Source organism: Pocillopora damicornis, chromosome 11 (genome assembly GCF_964200805.1).
Source record: "Pocillopora damicornis chromosome 11, jaPocDami1.2, whole genome shotgun sequence".
Lineage (NCBI taxonomy): Eukaryota > Metazoa > Cnidaria > Anthozoa > Scleractinia > Pocilloporidae > Pocillopora > Pocillopora damicornis.
The window spans coordinates 7,129,127-7,147,291 of record NC_142680.1 but is presented as its reverse complement, the minus strand read 5'-3'; the positions used below and the strand labels follow the sequence as shown (position 1 = coordinate 7,147,291).

Genomic DNA, 18,165 nt, shown 5'->3' with positions numbered 1-18,165 from the left:
ACAAGTAAAGTATTAGAAGCTCAGGTAAATGTCTCTTTCATGACCTTAGATAAAGCAACTTGAGGTGGCTGAGTATCTATAACTTAAAGATACAACTGTTTAGAGGATAATCGCTTTCAGTTGTTGACTGGACGCAGTTTAATTATAAAGGCATTAAGTCATGTCTAAATAATAAGAACGTTTATTCAAACTTACTTGCTCCCCACAAGTCTTTGCACTGAGTTTCGTGAATTTCGCTGCATTTTCCTTGGTAGCAATGCGACTGAAACGACAATAGTTGTGTAAGTCAGTGGATTTAGAGAAGTTTTCCTGACAGGTGCACATGTTCGCTATCTTTTATCGCGAATAAACGAATCAAAATGTTCACTTTTCCCGGCCTTCTCTTTTGTTTCATACCAAGTCTTCGAACCAAACGAGCGAATATTCTCTTTACTGAATCGGTTTTAAAACAAGGAAAAATGTCAATAAGAACCTAACGGTGTAAAGTCACATTTAAAATCACCGTTTCAAATATTTCCCTTACATTAGAATGTTGTTTGTCTCCACTCTCTGAATAACCAGTCCACCGCTGACCATCATTGCTGAGGAACAAGTAGAAGCCAGTCACCCAGTCGTACCAGTTTCCACGTCCCTGTATCAAAATTTTGCTCACCGTTCGTACCTACAAAAAGAAAAATCGGCCAAAAGTTAGAAACATGATACGGAGAGTTGACTTCTCATGATTCAGAAACACTTACTACAGGACATGTCATCACTAACTCGTTTTTGAACTTCAACTGTACGCAAATCACTCACAAACTCAAACACATGGAAACTGTGAAACTATTTTTGGTCTTTCATGTTTTCTCTTATATTCTGCTTTCTCTCTTAAAACATGTGACACTGTAATGATTCACTTTTTTTTCGCAGCAAACTATCACCAAATTTAAGGAAAAAAACAGAAAAAAATCTTAAATGATAATTAAAAAGGGGACTGTAAAAAAAGAAAAGAAAAGTGACTGTAAAAGCATTAAAAAAAAATTAAGACTACGATTGAGGCTTTCTTGCTACAATGACCGCGAGGTAAGGTCTTCTCTGTAGCACTTTATACAGAAGGCTCATAATATAACATATTAGAGATTGGAGATACCTGTCCAAAATCAATCTGTATGTACTCGTTTTTGTTTTTCTCTTTGGCACACCAGTACTTTCCGTTATGCAGCCTGCCATAATGCGGGAGATCTGCTGGTCTGGATGAAGACGCAGTGATCTGGCTGTCTTTAATATCACCGCTCTGCATTCCGAGAGGGTCCACACACTCTATAAATAAGGTATATTTAATTTCAATTGAGCGCGTTTCGATCGTATCTCGCTAACCATTACCAAAGGTTATAGTAAACTTGTTGTCCCTAGCAAAACAAATAGATTATCACCCGAAATCTTGGGCTTTATTTAAGAAAAGCTTTCGCCATCTTTACTTTCCTTTAATGGAGCCCGCTATGTTATGCAACCTTGTGCACGTGCTTAACAAACAAACTTATCATGCTGTGTCATCTTTTTTTTTTAATGTGATTTGTCCGATAGGCTATGTTCCTTGTGAATCGAGCGTATTTGTGCCCCTCTTAGAATTTTACGGAAAGAATGGTTGATTACTTGGCCATTAAAACCGCCTCAGTTACTTCTCTGTTGTTAATTTGGATTTTGATAAATAATCTATCGGATAAGAAAGCTCATGTACATGTTGCATTAAAATAATTCGTAACTCTACATTGAAGTTTTTACACACTGTTCAGCTTTATGTTTCACCAACATAAATTACCTTGCTTTGCAAACCATAGTTCCAGCCGTCGTTCATCGCATCCTGACCACAATACCATGTGTCTGTCGACGCTAGGCCAAGCTCCATATGTATGGATACATTTCCCGGTATTTAGATGCTTCAGAGACCGTCCTGTCGAAAAAGTAGTTTAAACACTTTGTTTAAAAGACAGATAAGTGTACTGTAACGTTAGAAATGAACACAATGACTATATATTAATTACGTTGTGAGAAGACGAGCGAATCATTTCCAAACGTATTTACATTGTATTAAGGACTTATATAAGAGTTAATTTATATTCGATTTAGGTTGCTCAATATCTTCCAATCTGATGAAGTGCTGTTGCTGTAAGTAGCAAGACCGTAGAAAACAAAAAAAAAACGTCGTGTTAGAGTGCCTTCCAAAGGATATACATTTTTCGGTGTTATCTCTGACTACACTTACTTGCAAAAGTCAAAAGCCTTTTCCATCATTAAAAGAAAAAAAAATTCTTCCCAATTTCCATTTATCTTTCCCAGATTTTGGACAATATAAGATGAACAAGAGTCAGTCAGGTTTGAGAGAGTAGTGTTGTGCTCAAGTGAACAGGGGTTAGCGGTGAGTGGATTCTGTTTATATCTCAAAGCCTTTACCAGTCGGTCAGAAATACTCAGAGACGCATATTCCGGACCCCAGTGAACTTTTAACAAGCCCACCTCTCTAAAGAGCCCTTTGACTGAATGCATACACAGTAATTTACGAAATCAAGGAGCGAAATTACATCAAACCTGATGTCCGCTTAAATTTCGAATCTTCTGTTTTGCACGTACTGCTAACAACAATCTTCACACCATTACCAGTGCCGCCATTCTCGGGACACACCATTTTACCACTGCAATTATGACGTAACACTCCGTCTGCATCAAGTGTAAATTGGAAATGACTTTCTGAGCACAGACCTCCAGGTCTGTATATTAAGCGGTCGTTGTCATTTGGCGAGCAAGACTGGTTTGATGGAGTGAGACAAAGATCCAGACCGTATGACTTAAGAGGAGTTGCGGCAGTTGGACTAACTGTGGAAACAAAACAAATTAACTTTAAACTAAATTAATGAGAGTTTCATGAGGTTGATATATTCCGTAAACGCAAAGCCAAAGCAATACAAGTGATTTCACCCCAAAATTCCTCTATGCATTGTTGCCACATTCATTAACGATAAATTAACATGATCCAAGCAATTCACGGAATGATACTTTCTGCTACTGTCTCAATTTCCTGAAATGTTTAAGGAGGATTTTTAAATCAAAATTTCCAAAAGTACCCCAGAGTTACAAAATTCTTGTGGTGACTTTTGTTGAAAGTCTAAATTTGGCTCTTAATTTTTCCAATGGTTTCTTCTATATTTCCCAACCCTTTTCTTAGAAACGCTTTTCCTACAAATGGAAACAAAATTAAACATTTTTCCTTTAATAACAATAAAGCCATAGGCATGAGTCTTGTCTTTTCACTCAACTTCCTACAAATTATACTTTATTTTTTCATACATTCTCATTTTTCAAAACAGATTTCAGCAAGCAACGAGGATTTCAAAACCAAGTTTTTCTATGGAATTAAAATAAAAGTTAAAAGGAAATAAAAGAAAATTTAACCTATTTCAAAGCACAGTCAAATATGGCCAGAAATTAAATTAAAAAATTTTTCCCTACAATATGACATGACATTTACCTTCACCCGCTGAACACCCCAGAAACTCCGTTCTTAGACAAGGCCAGCCATTCCAGTACTGAGGATTGATACGAAGATATCGAGCGCTGACTCTTGGATTCAGGGTTCTGTGGTTCACACTAAAATAGTTGGTGTTTCCTTGTATAATCTTAATAAAAATACAAATTAATTAATTGTAATAGTAAATATATGCACTACCACTAGCTGCTCACATCAGTAAACAATGTTTGCATAGCGATGCAGTACTTTCATGAAGAGCACTGAAAAAGATATCGTTCTATACGTGTCAGACTAAACGAGTTAAAGGAGAAACAGTGATTTAAAAAGTGTCGTAAATGTAAAGCTGAAGGTATCTCTAATAGCTTTCAGTGCAGGTATGTTTCAAAAAAGACCACATCCTCAAATGACCATTTGATAACCACAATTTTTTTTAACCTCTAATGAGTAGTAGATTTCTGCCCACTAGCTAATTGCTATGCACTATCTATTTCCATGTAATTTTTGAAAAGAAGTGAAGGCGTTGTCAATCAAAACACTATCTCATCGACCATTCGCTGTAATATATTTTGATATTCTTCTGAAAGAACAGCACTGAAAGCAAATCAGCGACATACACAACTTTTAAGTGGGCTTCAATTTAGCCCCAATGCTGGCAAAGTGCTTCTATCGAAAAAGAGCAGTAGGACTTTGATGTAACCCCTGTTGCTCATCTCTAATCTTTCACCTCTCCTAGCGGTCAGTGTGAATTAGCAATCAACCGATGCAGGATCAAAAATACTGTTTCACATGTCATACTCGTTATGCAAAGGCGACTGGGTTCACTCACTGTTTTAGTTCGATTGCAAGGGTATCCATCAATTATGTAGGAATCTCCTGGACACTGAAAACAAAACATGGAATTTCTTGTTTTAGTGCTTCATTTATGAAGCAATTGCATGGTCAGTCATTAATGTGGTACAAAATCATTAATACTGAGTTCATTTGTTAGAGCTATACTTACATCCCGAGAATTACCAGTGCAGTATTCCGGAACATCACAATCTGTTTTGACTCCACGACACAACGATCCTTGTTTCTTGTACTAAAAGGAATGATTGAGAGAGTATGATGTTTACATCCACCCCGTTAACTTGGTGCGGCACTCTCATGGTGTTATTTTTAAACTTCTTCTTTAAATAGTTTCGAAAAGAGAATAGTCCCTCAGAAGAAAAATATAATATGCTGTGAAACTGCAGCATATTATACAGGCTTCATTCTCAAGTGAACATCTCAATTCCGGAATCGCTAGACTAGTGACTTACAGACAACTTACCACTGACAAAAAAAAAGGGAAAAAATGCCTTAACGCTTTTTTTAAAATCTGTTCCACTTCTGAAAAAGAATTTCTAAAGCATTTATGTTCTTTAAGCCAAATTGAGACTGGTTGTCCATTATAGGCAAACTTGCCAAGGTCATAATTTTCATGTGTAATTCCTTATCCCGGTTCTACTAATTTATCGAGTTTTGGCGATGGGAAAAGAGATGTGGAAGGCACGTGCTGGGGTGAAAGTTTTCATAAGGTTCTGGGGGCGTTTTTTTCCTTAAAAAATATTTCTTTCATCTTTTGTTAAACTTTTTCTAGCACTGTCCTCCCGTTATCATTTGATTCCTTGAATCAGCCGACAACGATTCACAAAATCGGCTGAGAGTTAAAGCTCTCCAACCAACGATGCTCGCGCTTAGGAAGTTCTCAGAGGTATTTATGGTGCTCCTTCATCAAATTACTTCTCAGCAAACTTATTTAAATGAATTAAATGGATTATGATTCTACATTACACTACCAGGCAGTTCTCGCAGCATGAATGGTGTAGGTCACTGCACTGCGATTCCTTTTTAAGAACACAGTTGTGAGGCTCACAACAAGAATCCTTGATCTGACACATCTGAGGAAATTAATCAATATTTATTAAATTCTCGCAAAAGGCTCCGTCTTTGCTATCGTCGAAGTAAGACTTAATTATGAAAATTGATTATTGTTTTGATTTAAAAACTCTTGAGTGGTATAAGGTACCTAAGTTAAAAAAAATTCACTTGCAATTTATGACTAGTCAAGTCATAATTTGCATCCATTCTGCCTAAGCGATTACAAGGTCTCAGTATTCCACTCTTCTTCAATACCAATTTACCAATACCAATTTTAAAAAATTCGGCCGCTCGTCCGTTCAGACCGAAAACTAGCAAAAAAAATCAATAACTTGACTTACTGGAGCTCTGACTGAAAGCTTAGTCAACGAGGCTGAGAATGGTAGATAATTCTCTTTAACTGAGTGAAGCAGAAAACAATTAATAGTAACCTCGTTGTTTACATTGTTAATAGTTTGTTAGCATGATCATGTTCCTTGATCAGTGATTTCCCCTCAAGATCTCTGAACCAGTTCTAAGACAAGTGTGATCAAAGAGACCTGACTTGACTTTAATTATGTTTGAGAAATAAAAACAAATGTTGGAAAAATAAAAGCTGAAATATTTAGTACAAATACAACAATGACAAACCTCAGGAGTGCCACAATCACATTCTTCTCCTTCTTCACGGATTCCATTCCCACAATAACTGTTATAAGACTTGAAAACGAGAAAATCAAACGAAAATGAAACAGCCTTGTTTCTATGAAATGATTTCACTAAATGAAGTGACCGACGCTTTGTAGGGTACAAGACTATAATTACCCAATAATATTCATATTAGCAATTTACTGAAAACCTTCAATCGAAATAATAAAACTATAGTTGTCCGACGTTTCGATGTTGCTGACCTCATTACTAAGGTTAAAAAATGAGAGTTTCATCGCGGTATGAATATAAATGAGTGGAATTAATGTCTATTATTCTAGTTCCACCAATTTATATTTACACCGCGAAAAAACTCTCATTTTTACCTTGATGACGGTTCTAGCAACCTCGAAACGTCGGACAACTATAGTTTAAACATCGAAACGTCGGACAACTATAGTTTAATTATCAATATTTATGTTGCATACTTTATGAAAAGAATGTTTTTCCACGAAGTTCAGTTAGCACAATATTTGATACATCTGTTACCATAGTAAGTACTCCTTCTTGAAATAAGATTATGTACCTGGTGTGTTGGCACGTTATATAAGCACCAATCATTGAGTCTTTGAAGTGAAGTCATACTACAGTTAGAAAATCCTGGAACTCTGGCCCTGCGGATCAAATTTAATATATTTGTGATATAAACAAGCATCAATCTCTAAGTCCAAAGTTGCCGATAGGGTTACATGAAAGGACGAATTATTTCCGTTCAAATTTTTCGTGTTCTTTGGCTTATTATCGACCCAGTCCATTGCACAATTTTATTTGATTCTTCAATTATGTCAAAGTAACTCTATTTACAGTATCTGTACTGAAAGATTTGTCACTGGTAACTTTGTAGTATTTGCACAATAATAGCCATTGCTTGTAATTACAGTTTAGTTTTGGTTACATGACATCCAATCACAACGCTCCTTATTGAGTCGTGCAGTCTGCTTGTTTTAGGTTAGATGTATTGGCCTCCGGCTGGCTCTTATTGCCCAAGCTGAAGATTCTTCTTGCAAAATGGCGTGCACATATCTATTATGCAAATATCACATACTTGTGACCGCCCATGATGCAGCCTCTTGGGGTCAAACACTTGCAGCTTCCTGGGAAAAGAGTTCATTACAAATGAGGGAAAGAGAAGATGATCCCGTAAACAATCACTTTGTGATGAATTCATTTGTAAGTTTGCTTTCAGAATTTCTCTTCATTAAGTAATAAGGTCACTTTAACGTATTCAGTGGAGTAAATGACAGAAATCTTAAACAGAAAAAACTTTTGCACGTCTGTTTTGTTTTACTGACGATCTTTTAAAGTAGGGGAAAATGATTAAAATAATAAGTTATGTTCCTTTCCCTTAATAGGTTAACCATATCAGCAACAAAGTTGTTAACAACTTGGGCTTGTGTTAAACACGAATAAAATACATAGAGAAATGAAAGAACTAGTAATCGAAAAACTGAACAACTAAAGTAAACCATGAAAGAAATTTAGATTTTGTTATCTGGAGATAGTACAGCGAACTAGTAGAGTTAGGGAGGTTTTAATGGTTGCTGAGAGATCCCACCTGAACCTTGTTCACCTTTAGGTTAAGGCTAGGATTTCTAAGTATCTCGTCATTCTTACTGTTAGATCCAAGTGTAACATTTTTTTTGATTATTCGTTCTTGCCTAATTTGTTTTTCCTTTGCGTACGCAAATTAGTTTATACTTCCTTTCGTTCATTTGTTTAGTCTTCTTTTTTGGCGTTAATTTAGGTGTTTATCTCTTTCTGTCAGTTTTCGTGCTCTCGTTAGCGTTTCCGTGCTGTTTCATCTTCATTAGCGCCTTTCTATAGTTTTATTTTCCGCATGTTCTAGCGTATTTGAATATCGTAGTTTGTCAGTACAGTTTGTGAGTTCAGTTTGGTCCGCGCTTAGCGCAGTTCTGTTTAGTTTGTTTCTAGCCTCTTCGCGTTATTCGCAGTCCTCTTTACAGAAGTTTTCTCTGGCCAAAACAATGTAAGTGTATTTCACAGTCCTCGTTTAGCAGTTTTGTTATTTCTTTACTCTAATTTACCTTAGTCGCAACTTGTAACCTTTTTGCTTTTTTTTCGTTTTAGTTTCAACCCACACTCTTAGTATCAAGCACGTTCGACTCCAATAAATCTTTTTCTTTTTATTTGGTGTGTGGTGTTATTATTCAAGGCCAGGAGTCTTGCAGGTTTATGGCAGTATCACTTACCTTCGTCATGGCTGAATCCAAAGTTGTGACCCATTTCATGTGCCAGTATTACATAAGGACCAATGATGCTTCCATAATCCCACTTGGAAAGTAAAAATAAACAACTTAAGTTCGATCTCTTAATGTAGCTATCAAGCCCGTTAAGATTAACTAGACCAAAATATCAGCCTCCTACAGAGACGTTTACATAAACGATAATGCATCTATGCATAATCATAAATGTTCAGCTTCCAATAGTGTGAGGAGTCAAGACTCTGAAGTGCTTTCTTCAGTGTCTTGTACATGTTATGAAAATATCGTCCAGTTGTGGTAACCAAACATAACCATAGACATCCAACCAGTCTAGGTTTTATTAATAGAAATTACAAACAGCGAAAATAGTAAACAAGGGTGTTTAGGGCTGTAGGAGACGAGGGAGATTAATCACTCATGACAAGCTCTAGAGTTTTGGGTGAATCTGTTTAAGAGGTACGTCGAACAAGGGGCAACTACTTTACAGCATTATTTTTAATTTTGTTGCTACAACTTGACTCAACTTCTCTATAAGAAGCTCTGATTTATGGTTTGCTCAGTATTTGACACCTATGCTTGAGAGGCTATCTGATTTCACTTTGTTTGATTTAAATTAAAAAAACCGAATAAGCATGTATCGTTTTCGGAAAGTTGTTAACCAATCACATTGGAGAGTTGATCTTCCAATGAAACTGACTTTCATTCGTAATTAATTAGAGAGCACTGTTATCAGTTTTCGCAATAAGTCGATCACTTTTTAACTTACATTATTAACACCGGTTGATACAGAGCCACACATCCCAAACAGGAACGCCATGCCAGCACAGTCAGACCAACGCCACTCGCTGAAACGAAAAAAAGAAGGGAACTCTATGCAACTTCTCCAATGATTAAAGATAAATTTTTTTCGTCCATGTAAAACCAGTCCGAGTTTTGGAGCCCGAAGCCAATGAAGTTGTGTGTTTTGTGCGTCATCCATGTAATCCTATATTTCTTAAACAAATTTGGAGCTTAGGTATTTAGTCAGGGAACTTAGCAGAACCATGACAACCGTGATCAGTTATATTGTTTCGTACTTAATATTCGACTTGGTACGATGAACAATTAATGTTTTATCAGTGAAACTTCCCACAATTAATCGTAGACCCTACATTTCCCCTACTACAATATTTTTTTAAGAAACAAAAAGTATTTCGAACTTCTCTCTCATCTTTGATTTATTAAAATGCGAAATCTTCTTACCTCAGTAGCTGTGCGTTGTCATGAGCAAATTTTTTTATTAAATGGTCGTTTCGATATGAAGTAAAGCGACCAAGGTCAGGTCCTCCTTTCTTTTGACGCTCAAAAGGATCGCCATTCGTCCAAATTTCCAACGCTTTCAAGACTACCCTGATATTTATCCGCTGATAAATCTAAATAAAGAAAAATAGGGAAGTCATGATAGACATTCCATTAGACTGATTTGTTCGCTGCTGCTCTCCCGTGGGGACTAGGAAAGTGATTAAATATCCAAATAGTTGAATATTAAAAGGGAATGAAAAATGAGAATGGGAAAATATAAAAATTGGAATGGGAATTTAACATGTTCACTGTTTCCAGATCGAATTGGAATTTGGACCGTATGTTGTTTATTAAAAGGCCAATTTTTCTCTGGATTTCGATAGTGACTTCCGTTCTGGCTGCCGCAGCCTGAGTAATTCAAGATCATTGACAAGAGTTGTTTTCGTGATTACAAGTAACCAGAAAGTCGTGATTCACTCAGTATCTGAAACTGATTACTCACGGCATCAACAGCGTTTGCCAGTGTTATCACTCGGTCCGTGATTACTTTGGTGTCATTGTTGTGTTTCAAGTACTAAAAAATTAAAAGCAAAAAAAAAAAGGAAACCCTCAGTAAGTACCGAACCTAATAATTACGGAGCAATTAACAAATCACGAATTCTTCTTTAAGACAGGGATCTAGCCCCTTTTACTCCCCAAATGAATTTCATATCTTCTATAAAATCCCATATCCTCAATGTCACCAAAACAAAGTTTAAATGTGACAAACTCTTTCGTATATTACAAGATTGTTCATACGAATTTTTTTGCTTTCCCGACCATAGTAAGGTGTGATGGAAAACCAGGTAACTTGCTTTCCTGATCATGCTATCAAGTTAATTAACCTTTTAAACCTGAAAGACACTAAGAACTTTTTTCTCCCCATAATTTACCCCTCGATTAAAAATAAATGTCAAGAGAATAAAGGAAACGATTATTTGATACATTCCCTTTTCAGGACCGTAGAGAAAGACTGGGAAACGGTATGGAGAGTATAAAAACCACTGATAAGGTGCAAACGATTAGTGTAACATAACGTTCTTTCCTGTAATAAATGCATGGGAACTTGAGGATAAATTTTACTCTGAGATCATTACGAATCTCAAAATTTATCGTATTACTTACCATTCCAAAATCTACAACCAATAACAGCTCATTGTATCTCGTCTCATCTGTTGTCAAAAATGGTTTGTAGAATTCATCAACGTGGCCCGATATGCTTCGTCTTATCTAATGAAAACATAAAAAAAAATCATGATATATTATGCTGTTTCCGGTTTTTGCCTCTCTCTCAATCTTACCTCTTATCCACGAGATCGTTGATGTATAAATGAAAAGAAGAAATTCCTAAGGAAAAAATTCTTATCAATATCTTACCCGAGAAATTGCACCTGACTTTTCCACTGATTGATGCAAATCTGCATGAGTTTCTTTGTTTCCTGGAGTAAAGAAAGAAACCAAAAATTGATATTAGAAACAAATTTATTGAAAAGGTCTACGGGACGTTTGCATGAGTCTTCTAAGTAAAAATAAACACTTTTCTCTTTTCTTTGAGTGTGCTTATGTCTTTGCATTCACGGCTGAGCCAAATCTTGGCTAATAGAACGCTTAAGCACATCGACTTTCACACTGAAATGAATAGAGGCAAAGCATCCGTCCGTACTCATCAGCTTTACGTGCAGAGGTTGTGAGAGAATATTTTGTCAAACAAGAACGCTATTCAAACCATAGAAATCTCTTACTTACTTACAAGAGTTACAAAGATGGTCGTTAAAACTTGTCTAAACATTAGTCCACGTATTTGAAAAATAAATGCTTTATGGCGAGCTCCACTTTTTTTTTTCTGTGGTAAAATTCTATTTCCGCGAATTGCCTTACCGCAGTTATCCAGGATGTGTTTGGCTTCGTCTTCATTTGCTTGGAATATTTTGTGGGCGCCAGTTTCCTACAGTGAAATACGATCACGCATATAATTACTAAGCGGGGTTATAACTGGTAATTTGAAATCATGAAGAGGAATCAACAGTAAAATTCTGTGTGTTATTAAATCAAACTCTTATTTCGATAATTAGACTTACTTCTCCTCCAGACTCAGGTGTAATATAAAATGTATCTTTGCCATCATCTACGAGCCCCCTGGTTAGGAGAAATTGTAAAATTTCTTCTTCATTCACCTTTATACTTGTCCATGTCTCTTGTGGTCATCATAGTCTAATCAAGGGACCCCAATTATTTTGTTTTGGACTCTTACATAGGTTTAGTTAAAGTTAATGGCTAAAATGCGGTATTAAAAAAATACAATAAAATAACAGACGTGAAAGTGTCTTTGTGAAAGTGTCTAATAAATTTTTTTTATACAAGGCACATACGCCTACGTACGTTGATTAAAACCATAAAACTCGTGTCGGCAAATCACCGCGGAGTTCTTCAATATGGGTCACTGTTGTACTTTTAACTTCATTCATCCCTTAGAGGAAAGGAATATTTAATTTTATGGATAAACCACGATGCATAATTTTTTAACCGCTTGGATGTTTTTGTAGCGCAAAAAAAAAGGTTGTTGTGCTAGCTTTCCTTTTAAAGCAGTGTTTTTATTTAAAGCGGTTAACGTTTCGACAACCAGTGCGTACGTCATTATAAAATCATTTGAATGTGATGTGATATGCTGACACTGAGAACGGTTCTTTCACACGCCATACTGATCTGGACGATTATACTACCCAACTATTTTATCGGTTTGTCTCAGCGTTTCAGTAAATCGCGTAACAAGCTGAGCTATTTTTACGAGGCACCTTGGGAATATTTTTCATGAATGAGGGCTTTTTTAATACCTCAGTCCTGAACAAGTGTTTAACACAACGGTTGAATCTGCTAGGCCTCGGATGGACCCTTGATAATGACAATGATCAGGACCTCCCTGAAAAAGATTTAAAAAAAGATACAAAATGTTCAAGGTGAACCGGGTTAACGAGTGTAGCACTTAATAACTTACGCAGACAGAAAAAACTTAAATGTCCACGATAGATTTCGTCGGCGATTCTCTTGTGAAAAACAATTTGCCAATAGATGAAAGACAACACAGTGATTATGCATCATACAAAACGCAGCTTAGTTAATTTGAGTTTGTCACTTCAATTTCGTGCGGGGCCTCTTCATCCCTAACATTCGCGTTAGGATTTTGGTATAAACCGAAAAATTTTAGAAATGAAAAGGGTAAGATTATATAAAAACTGTGGGGCCATAGGCAATTTGGTTTTATCAAATGAGTTGATAATTTAAATTGGCCAATGTACCTTAGAAACTGCTGAATACTTTACGGTGGCCAGTTTACATTATCAACTCACTTGGTAAAACCAAATTATCAAACTCTAGAGATTATGCACATATGCATTCACAGATCAACAGTGGAAGGAGGGAATGATGGCAGTTAGGGAATGTAAAACTCTAAATCTCAGGCAACAGTTTTCAACTATTCAAAAGCCAGTCGTCATGCACTACATTAGGTTGCCAGGTAGTTTGGTTTGCTGGTATTCCTGTGGTAAACTTTTTTAACATGCCAGCGCCAAAGTAAGTCTAATTACATGTTAATGAGGAGAAACAAACTTATAACAAAAATTTTTGAGCCAACATCCGGGAAAACGCGGGCGACAAAGTCGTGATTGGTTTTAGGAGTGCATCTGATTGGTTGACACGGTGGCGCTAGTTTTCTAGACCAATCACAGAGCGAAATGTAGAAAAAACAATGCAATCTCAGATTACTTTCAACACTTGATTTAACACTGCTCTTAACAATATATATTGAACAAAAATATTAGTTTTTTGCAAATTACCTCTTGAATAACTTCTGAACCATCACTAGCAAATGTGCGAACGACAAATGATGGAGAAATAAGGTCTCTATGAGATGAACAAAGAAAAACAAAACGACTGGTTATCTCTCTCTCATAAAGAATAAGAAGAAAAATAAATGAATCATAACCCAAAAATTGACGGATTTTAGAGACCAGTGTCACTTTTTGTAACGTTTCATTCAGCATCCCTTATCAAGAAAGAGGGAAAAACCTGCCCACGTTACTGGTTAGCAATGATTTCTCGCTAATATCCCAGTGGTGGTTTACAATCTTTTCAAGAAAAGAAAACCAGAACTGTGAATATCCTAAAATTTCCCCCTTATTCCTAATCTTTGAAATTGTACTCTAGTTTGATGACAAGATCGATTTTCTCAAAAATTTGAAGTCACGAAGTCTCTCTACCGAGTAAAAGAGATAACCAGAACACTTACACGACGAAAATGATCAGGTTTTTTTTATCAATGCCTAGGTGAACCTACAACATGCAAACGACTTTCCACTAAACAGAGACATCTTGAAAATTAGTAGACTTTGGTCAAAAGTCAGTCGTATGATGAAACCAAACATACTTATTTCGTTTTATATCTAGGGTCCAGTCCTTGTCAGGGGTATTCAGTCGATAGGAGGCGTCATCCACGTGAACTCCCTGAAACAAAGTAACATCATCATCCAGGTCTACCGAGCTGGCATAATTAACAGTTAATCTTGGTTGACGAAAGTGATTTATAGGAGCCAATTGAATGCCAGGTTATCCATTCTTTTTCCCCGTCCATTTTTCAAACAGGTTTGCATTACACCAATGGTTTTAATTCAACCCTCTAGCGGAGAATTCAAAAGCTTACGTTCAGAAAAACATTTCAGCGACTATAAAAGCGTTTGTCTTAAAAAAAACCTTTTCAGATGTTGACAAATCCCTTTTTCCCCGCCTGCCATCCACGCGTTCCGGGAATGTGATGTGATAGTCGCTTTGATAGGCCATGTCTGCAATTCCAAATTTTCTTTGTTAGAGAATTAAAAAAAAAAGGGAAAAGAAAGTCAATAATACAGCATTTATAAACCGCATAATGCTTCGATATCATCATTATATCTCTTTCAAGTAAAAAAAATAGGAAACTTACTTGCAAACTGGGAGCTTGCGAATTGCAAAAGCAACCACAATGTGCTGATGATCAACCAGACGCCAACTTTCATCTTCCTCTAGTTAAGGTTAGAAATTACATATCACAAAAATAAATATGTTTTGTCAAGTTTTTAACCATGGCCGTCTCTTAGCATAGCTAATTAAAAGTTCTTAGTGCTTTTAAAGTCGGTATTTACAAAAAATATAAAAGGCTTTTGCCGTGTCATTGTTCTCATTGTCGACGTTGTCACTGCTGAGTTTGTTTATAGGGTTAACAAGAAAATGATTTTCGCTCGGGTGATATTCGTTTTTAAAGATAAATCACAACGAAAACATCATGAAAAATTCATGTTTTGCATTCCTTTTCCCGCTAAAAGTGGACAGTTTTCCTAAATAAAATGTTCTTTTTATTAATAACATCTCGATTAAAATTTCTTACAGCTCCATCACATTAACACTCATCTATCGGCCTTCAAAATAAAAACTCCATTACAAGTTTCTTTTTTCACCCACAGCTAATACTGGCAATACGTTACAAATTTGTCAGTTATAAATTAAAGATTAGATTTTTTTTCTTAATTCTCAGGATCCTCGATGTAACCTTTAATTATTAATTTTAAGAATAGCAGTAGTCGCTATCAAGTCGTGATTTGATAAAAATCACAGTTTGCGACTCATCTAAACTTTAATTAAAAATTTACACAAGATTTTTTAACCATCCAATGAACAAACCCCTTCAGTTCAGTTTCAATGCTGATAGTAGTTTTAATCGCAAAACCGATAAAAACTGGAAAGTTACATCCTTTTTCCTTTAATTGTAAATATGGCCTCAAGGGACATTTAATGAAGGCTTTCGCAGCTGAAATATTACATTTACTTTTAAAACATTAGAGGTTAAAAAAAAGATATTGTTGACATTAAAAGACATCCAAAACATTTATTAAGAAGACAAAATCAACATTTGTTTAAATAATACCAGGTAACTTTTAGAAAGGCTCAGGTAACTTTTCGTTTCACTATTTCTATGACCACCATTGAGCCGAAGAATTTGGTCGTGACCATGAGATGAAGGAATTGTTGAACTTCATAGAAAACAGAAAAGGTATTCAGATTAAACTATAGGTTTTTGCACGGCGGGCCATGTTGTTTAACATTATAAAACTTTCACGACCTCTGAGCTTAACTGACGCTAGAATTATTAAAAACGAACTAACCAGCAAGAACTGGGTATCATGCACATGTAGGCACCGTAGTGTATTGCTTAGTTGGTTAATGAAGTAATGCAAGTAAAGCATGTTCCTGCTCTTATGAGACACCTCACGTATCTTCTCGAAGCCGATTGATTTTCAAAATTAGCAGGTAATCTGTCACACAAAAGTGCTACCTTTTAAAATTGAGAGTAACCTCCAAGGAGCCATTCAATTAACTTTGCGATGCCAACCTACATAACCAGAATGTGCAAGGTTTGATTAAAAGACATAAGTTATGCCCTACCTGCAAACTTCTTTCTTTCAGAGCCTAACTACACTTTGCTGGTCCAGCCTTGTGTAATAGCTGTCTTTCAGCCATATATGACGCCAGAATAAGACACAATGAAAACTAATGTTAGCATGGCGGTCAAAAGATGTGTTTTTGTTGATTTAGCTGTTCGAGTTCAAAGTGTGAAACAAAGACATCTTACAAAGCCGGATGTTATTTTTCCATCGCTGTATACATTTAGCTAACAATCGCAACTGACATTTTTTGAAAAACACGGGCTTGATTTATTTCCGCGTCGGTGCAATTTTGACAAATACCTTGTAAGAAAAGCTCATTTTTATCATTCTTACGCTCATTTCGAAAAACTTTCACCTTTACTTTAACTTTATCTGATGAACCAACAAAAACTTGCGAACCTCTCGACAATTCTAACAAAGATGTGATCCCAATAGCACGCTGAGATGTTACTTCTCAGCTTTATATTTAAACAAACTCCTAGCAAATCAAAGTCTCTTCCCGTGTGGCCCCAACAATCTTCTTGTACATCATTATATGAACAGCACCTAGTCATAAAGCCAGGTTATAGACGAGTAAAGTGTTTTTGACTCATTTGCAAAGAGTTCTCTCTATTTCAAAACTGGTCAATGTTTGGTTCTCCATTATTTTCATTTTTTAAATATTATGTATTTACTTTGTATTTCAGAGTTTTTCCCATAATGCAATGAAGAATTGGAAAACTAACTTTTGTTTTCATCCCAAAGGAGGATGGCCAAACGAGGGTGTCTACCTCGTTTACTACAAGGGATGGCGATCGGCTGAGGTTCAACTTCTTTAATCTCGGTTGGTAGATTTATCACATAAAAGCGATTTTCTGCGGATTCAGATATCTTTTTGTACTATCAATTTAAGGGCGTAGTTCGGATTTTTTAAAGGATGTGACAGGGAAGAAAGAGAGAGGGGGAGGGGGGGCGGGGGGGGGGTGACACTTTCGAATTTTCGCGGCCATACGTGATGTGGACCATACCGCTTACTTACCACGTGTATCAGCGGGCTCGTATTCACGCAAACAGAGGCAGCTGCAAATTAAGTTTACAGCGCTGCGCCACCTGAAACAAAAGCTTTTTTGAGTTGATGAACTTAAAAAAGTGAAGTGGCCAATAAGATTGGAGATTTTTACAAAAAGGGATGATAAGCATCGGCCGAAACAAAAGGCTAGGGTGCAAAACTTCTTCGTGATTTCACATCGGAAATGAAAGGAATTGTAGCTTTTTGAAACGATACAGTAGGACTGCCTTCGAATAGCAAACTGTTTTCTTTGTGGTAAGTTCCCCTTCCGCACATTCATACAGACACGCACGCATCCATACACGCGGTTAAGATTAAGGGGGGGGGGGGGGGGGAAGAGTTCAGCCGTTATCGCCTAAAGGTGGCTGGAAACAGCTTTCCCATGCTCTGGCCACCAGCTAATTTTTTAAAATTCGCTCCAAGGCGAGGCCTCTTCTCAAGAAAGAAAATCCTGAAGTTGTGAGAAAGTCTATCAAGGATTTTCTGAGACAGTCCTTAATTAACTTCTGCTATCAATTAATCTTAAGTAACCTATACCTGTGAGGAAAAGTGACTTTGACCTCAAGTTTTACACTATGTCTTACTTATTTTGTGTTTTAAATTTTACTTTTTAGGAAAGTCCAGGGTTTCAATGATGAATTCTTTTTTTTCCTGAGAAGCCCATTTTATACACTTTAAAATGACATATTGTAGGTGTTATTCCTGTAAATGTTTGTTGAGATATGAATTAAAACTGAATGTGGACAAATTTTTGCTAATTTTTTTGGAATGACATGGGTGCACATAAAAATTCATAACAAATTCATTATTTATTCTTCTTCTTTCAGATTTTCAGGAAATGTTGCTGAGATGTTAATAATTAACTTCTGCTATCAATTAATCTTAAGTAACCTATACCTATGAGGAAAAGTGACTTTGACCTCAAGTTTTACACTATGTCTTACTTATTTTGTGTTTTAAATTTTACTTTTTAGGAAAGTCCAGGGTTTTAATGATGAATTTTTTTTTCCCTGAGAA

General features: G+C 36.2%; 1 protein-coding gene across 1 annotated transcript in view; it reads right to left on the bottom strand.

Annotated features, from left to right (window-relative positions):
* The window catches only part of LOC113677052 (uncharacterized), a 28,245-nt gene extending 12,057 nt beyond the window's left edge, over positions 1-16,188 (bottom strand). The window contains exons 1-26 of the mRNA XM_089187514.1: positions 16,099-16,188; positions 14,603-14,681; positions 14,377-14,465; positions 14,054-14,130; positions 13,464-13,530; positions 12,465-12,550; positions 11,712-11,769; positions 11,512-11,578; positions 11,011-11,072; positions 10,759-10,863; positions 10,097-10,168; positions 9,556-9,725; positions 9,080-9,158; positions 8,302-8,383; positions 7,137-7,185; positions 6,618-6,705; positions 6,035-6,103; positions 5,323-5,424; positions 4,503-4,583; positions 4,329-4,382; positions 3,503-3,650; positions 2,566-2,850; positions 1,799-1,930; positions 1,130-1,299; positions 524-661; positions 196-262 (exon numbers count right to left, since the gene is read on the bottom strand). Coding sequence (XP_089043640.1) covers positions 196-262; positions 524-661; positions 1,130-1,299; positions 1,799-1,930; positions 2,566-2,850; positions 3,503-3,650; positions 4,329-4,382; positions 4,503-4,583; positions 5,323-5,424; positions 6,035-6,103; positions 6,618-6,705; positions 7,137-7,185; positions 8,302-8,383; positions 9,080-9,158; positions 9,556-9,725; positions 10,097-10,168; positions 10,759-10,863; positions 11,011-11,072; positions 11,512-11,578; positions 11,712-11,769; positions 12,465-12,550; positions 13,464-13,530; positions 14,054-14,130; positions 14,377-14,465; positions 14,603-14,675 — 2,470 coding nt within the window. The 5' untranslated portion in view covers positions 14,676-14,681; positions 16,099-16,188. The remainder of the gene's footprint in view (positions 1-195; positions 263-523; positions 662-1,129; positions 1,300-1,798; positions 1,931-2,565; positions 2,851-3,502; positions 3,651-4,328; positions 4,383-4,502; positions 4,584-5,322; positions 5,425-6,034; positions 6,104-6,617; positions 6,706-7,136; positions 7,186-8,301; positions 8,384-9,079; positions 9,159-9,555; positions 9,726-10,096; positions 10,169-10,758; positions 10,864-11,010; positions 11,073-11,511; positions 11,579-11,711; positions 11,770-12,464; positions 12,551-13,463; positions 13,531-14,053; positions 14,131-14,376; positions 14,466-14,602; positions 14,682-16,098) is intronic.
* Positions 16,189-18,165: the final 1,977 nt, after the last annotated feature.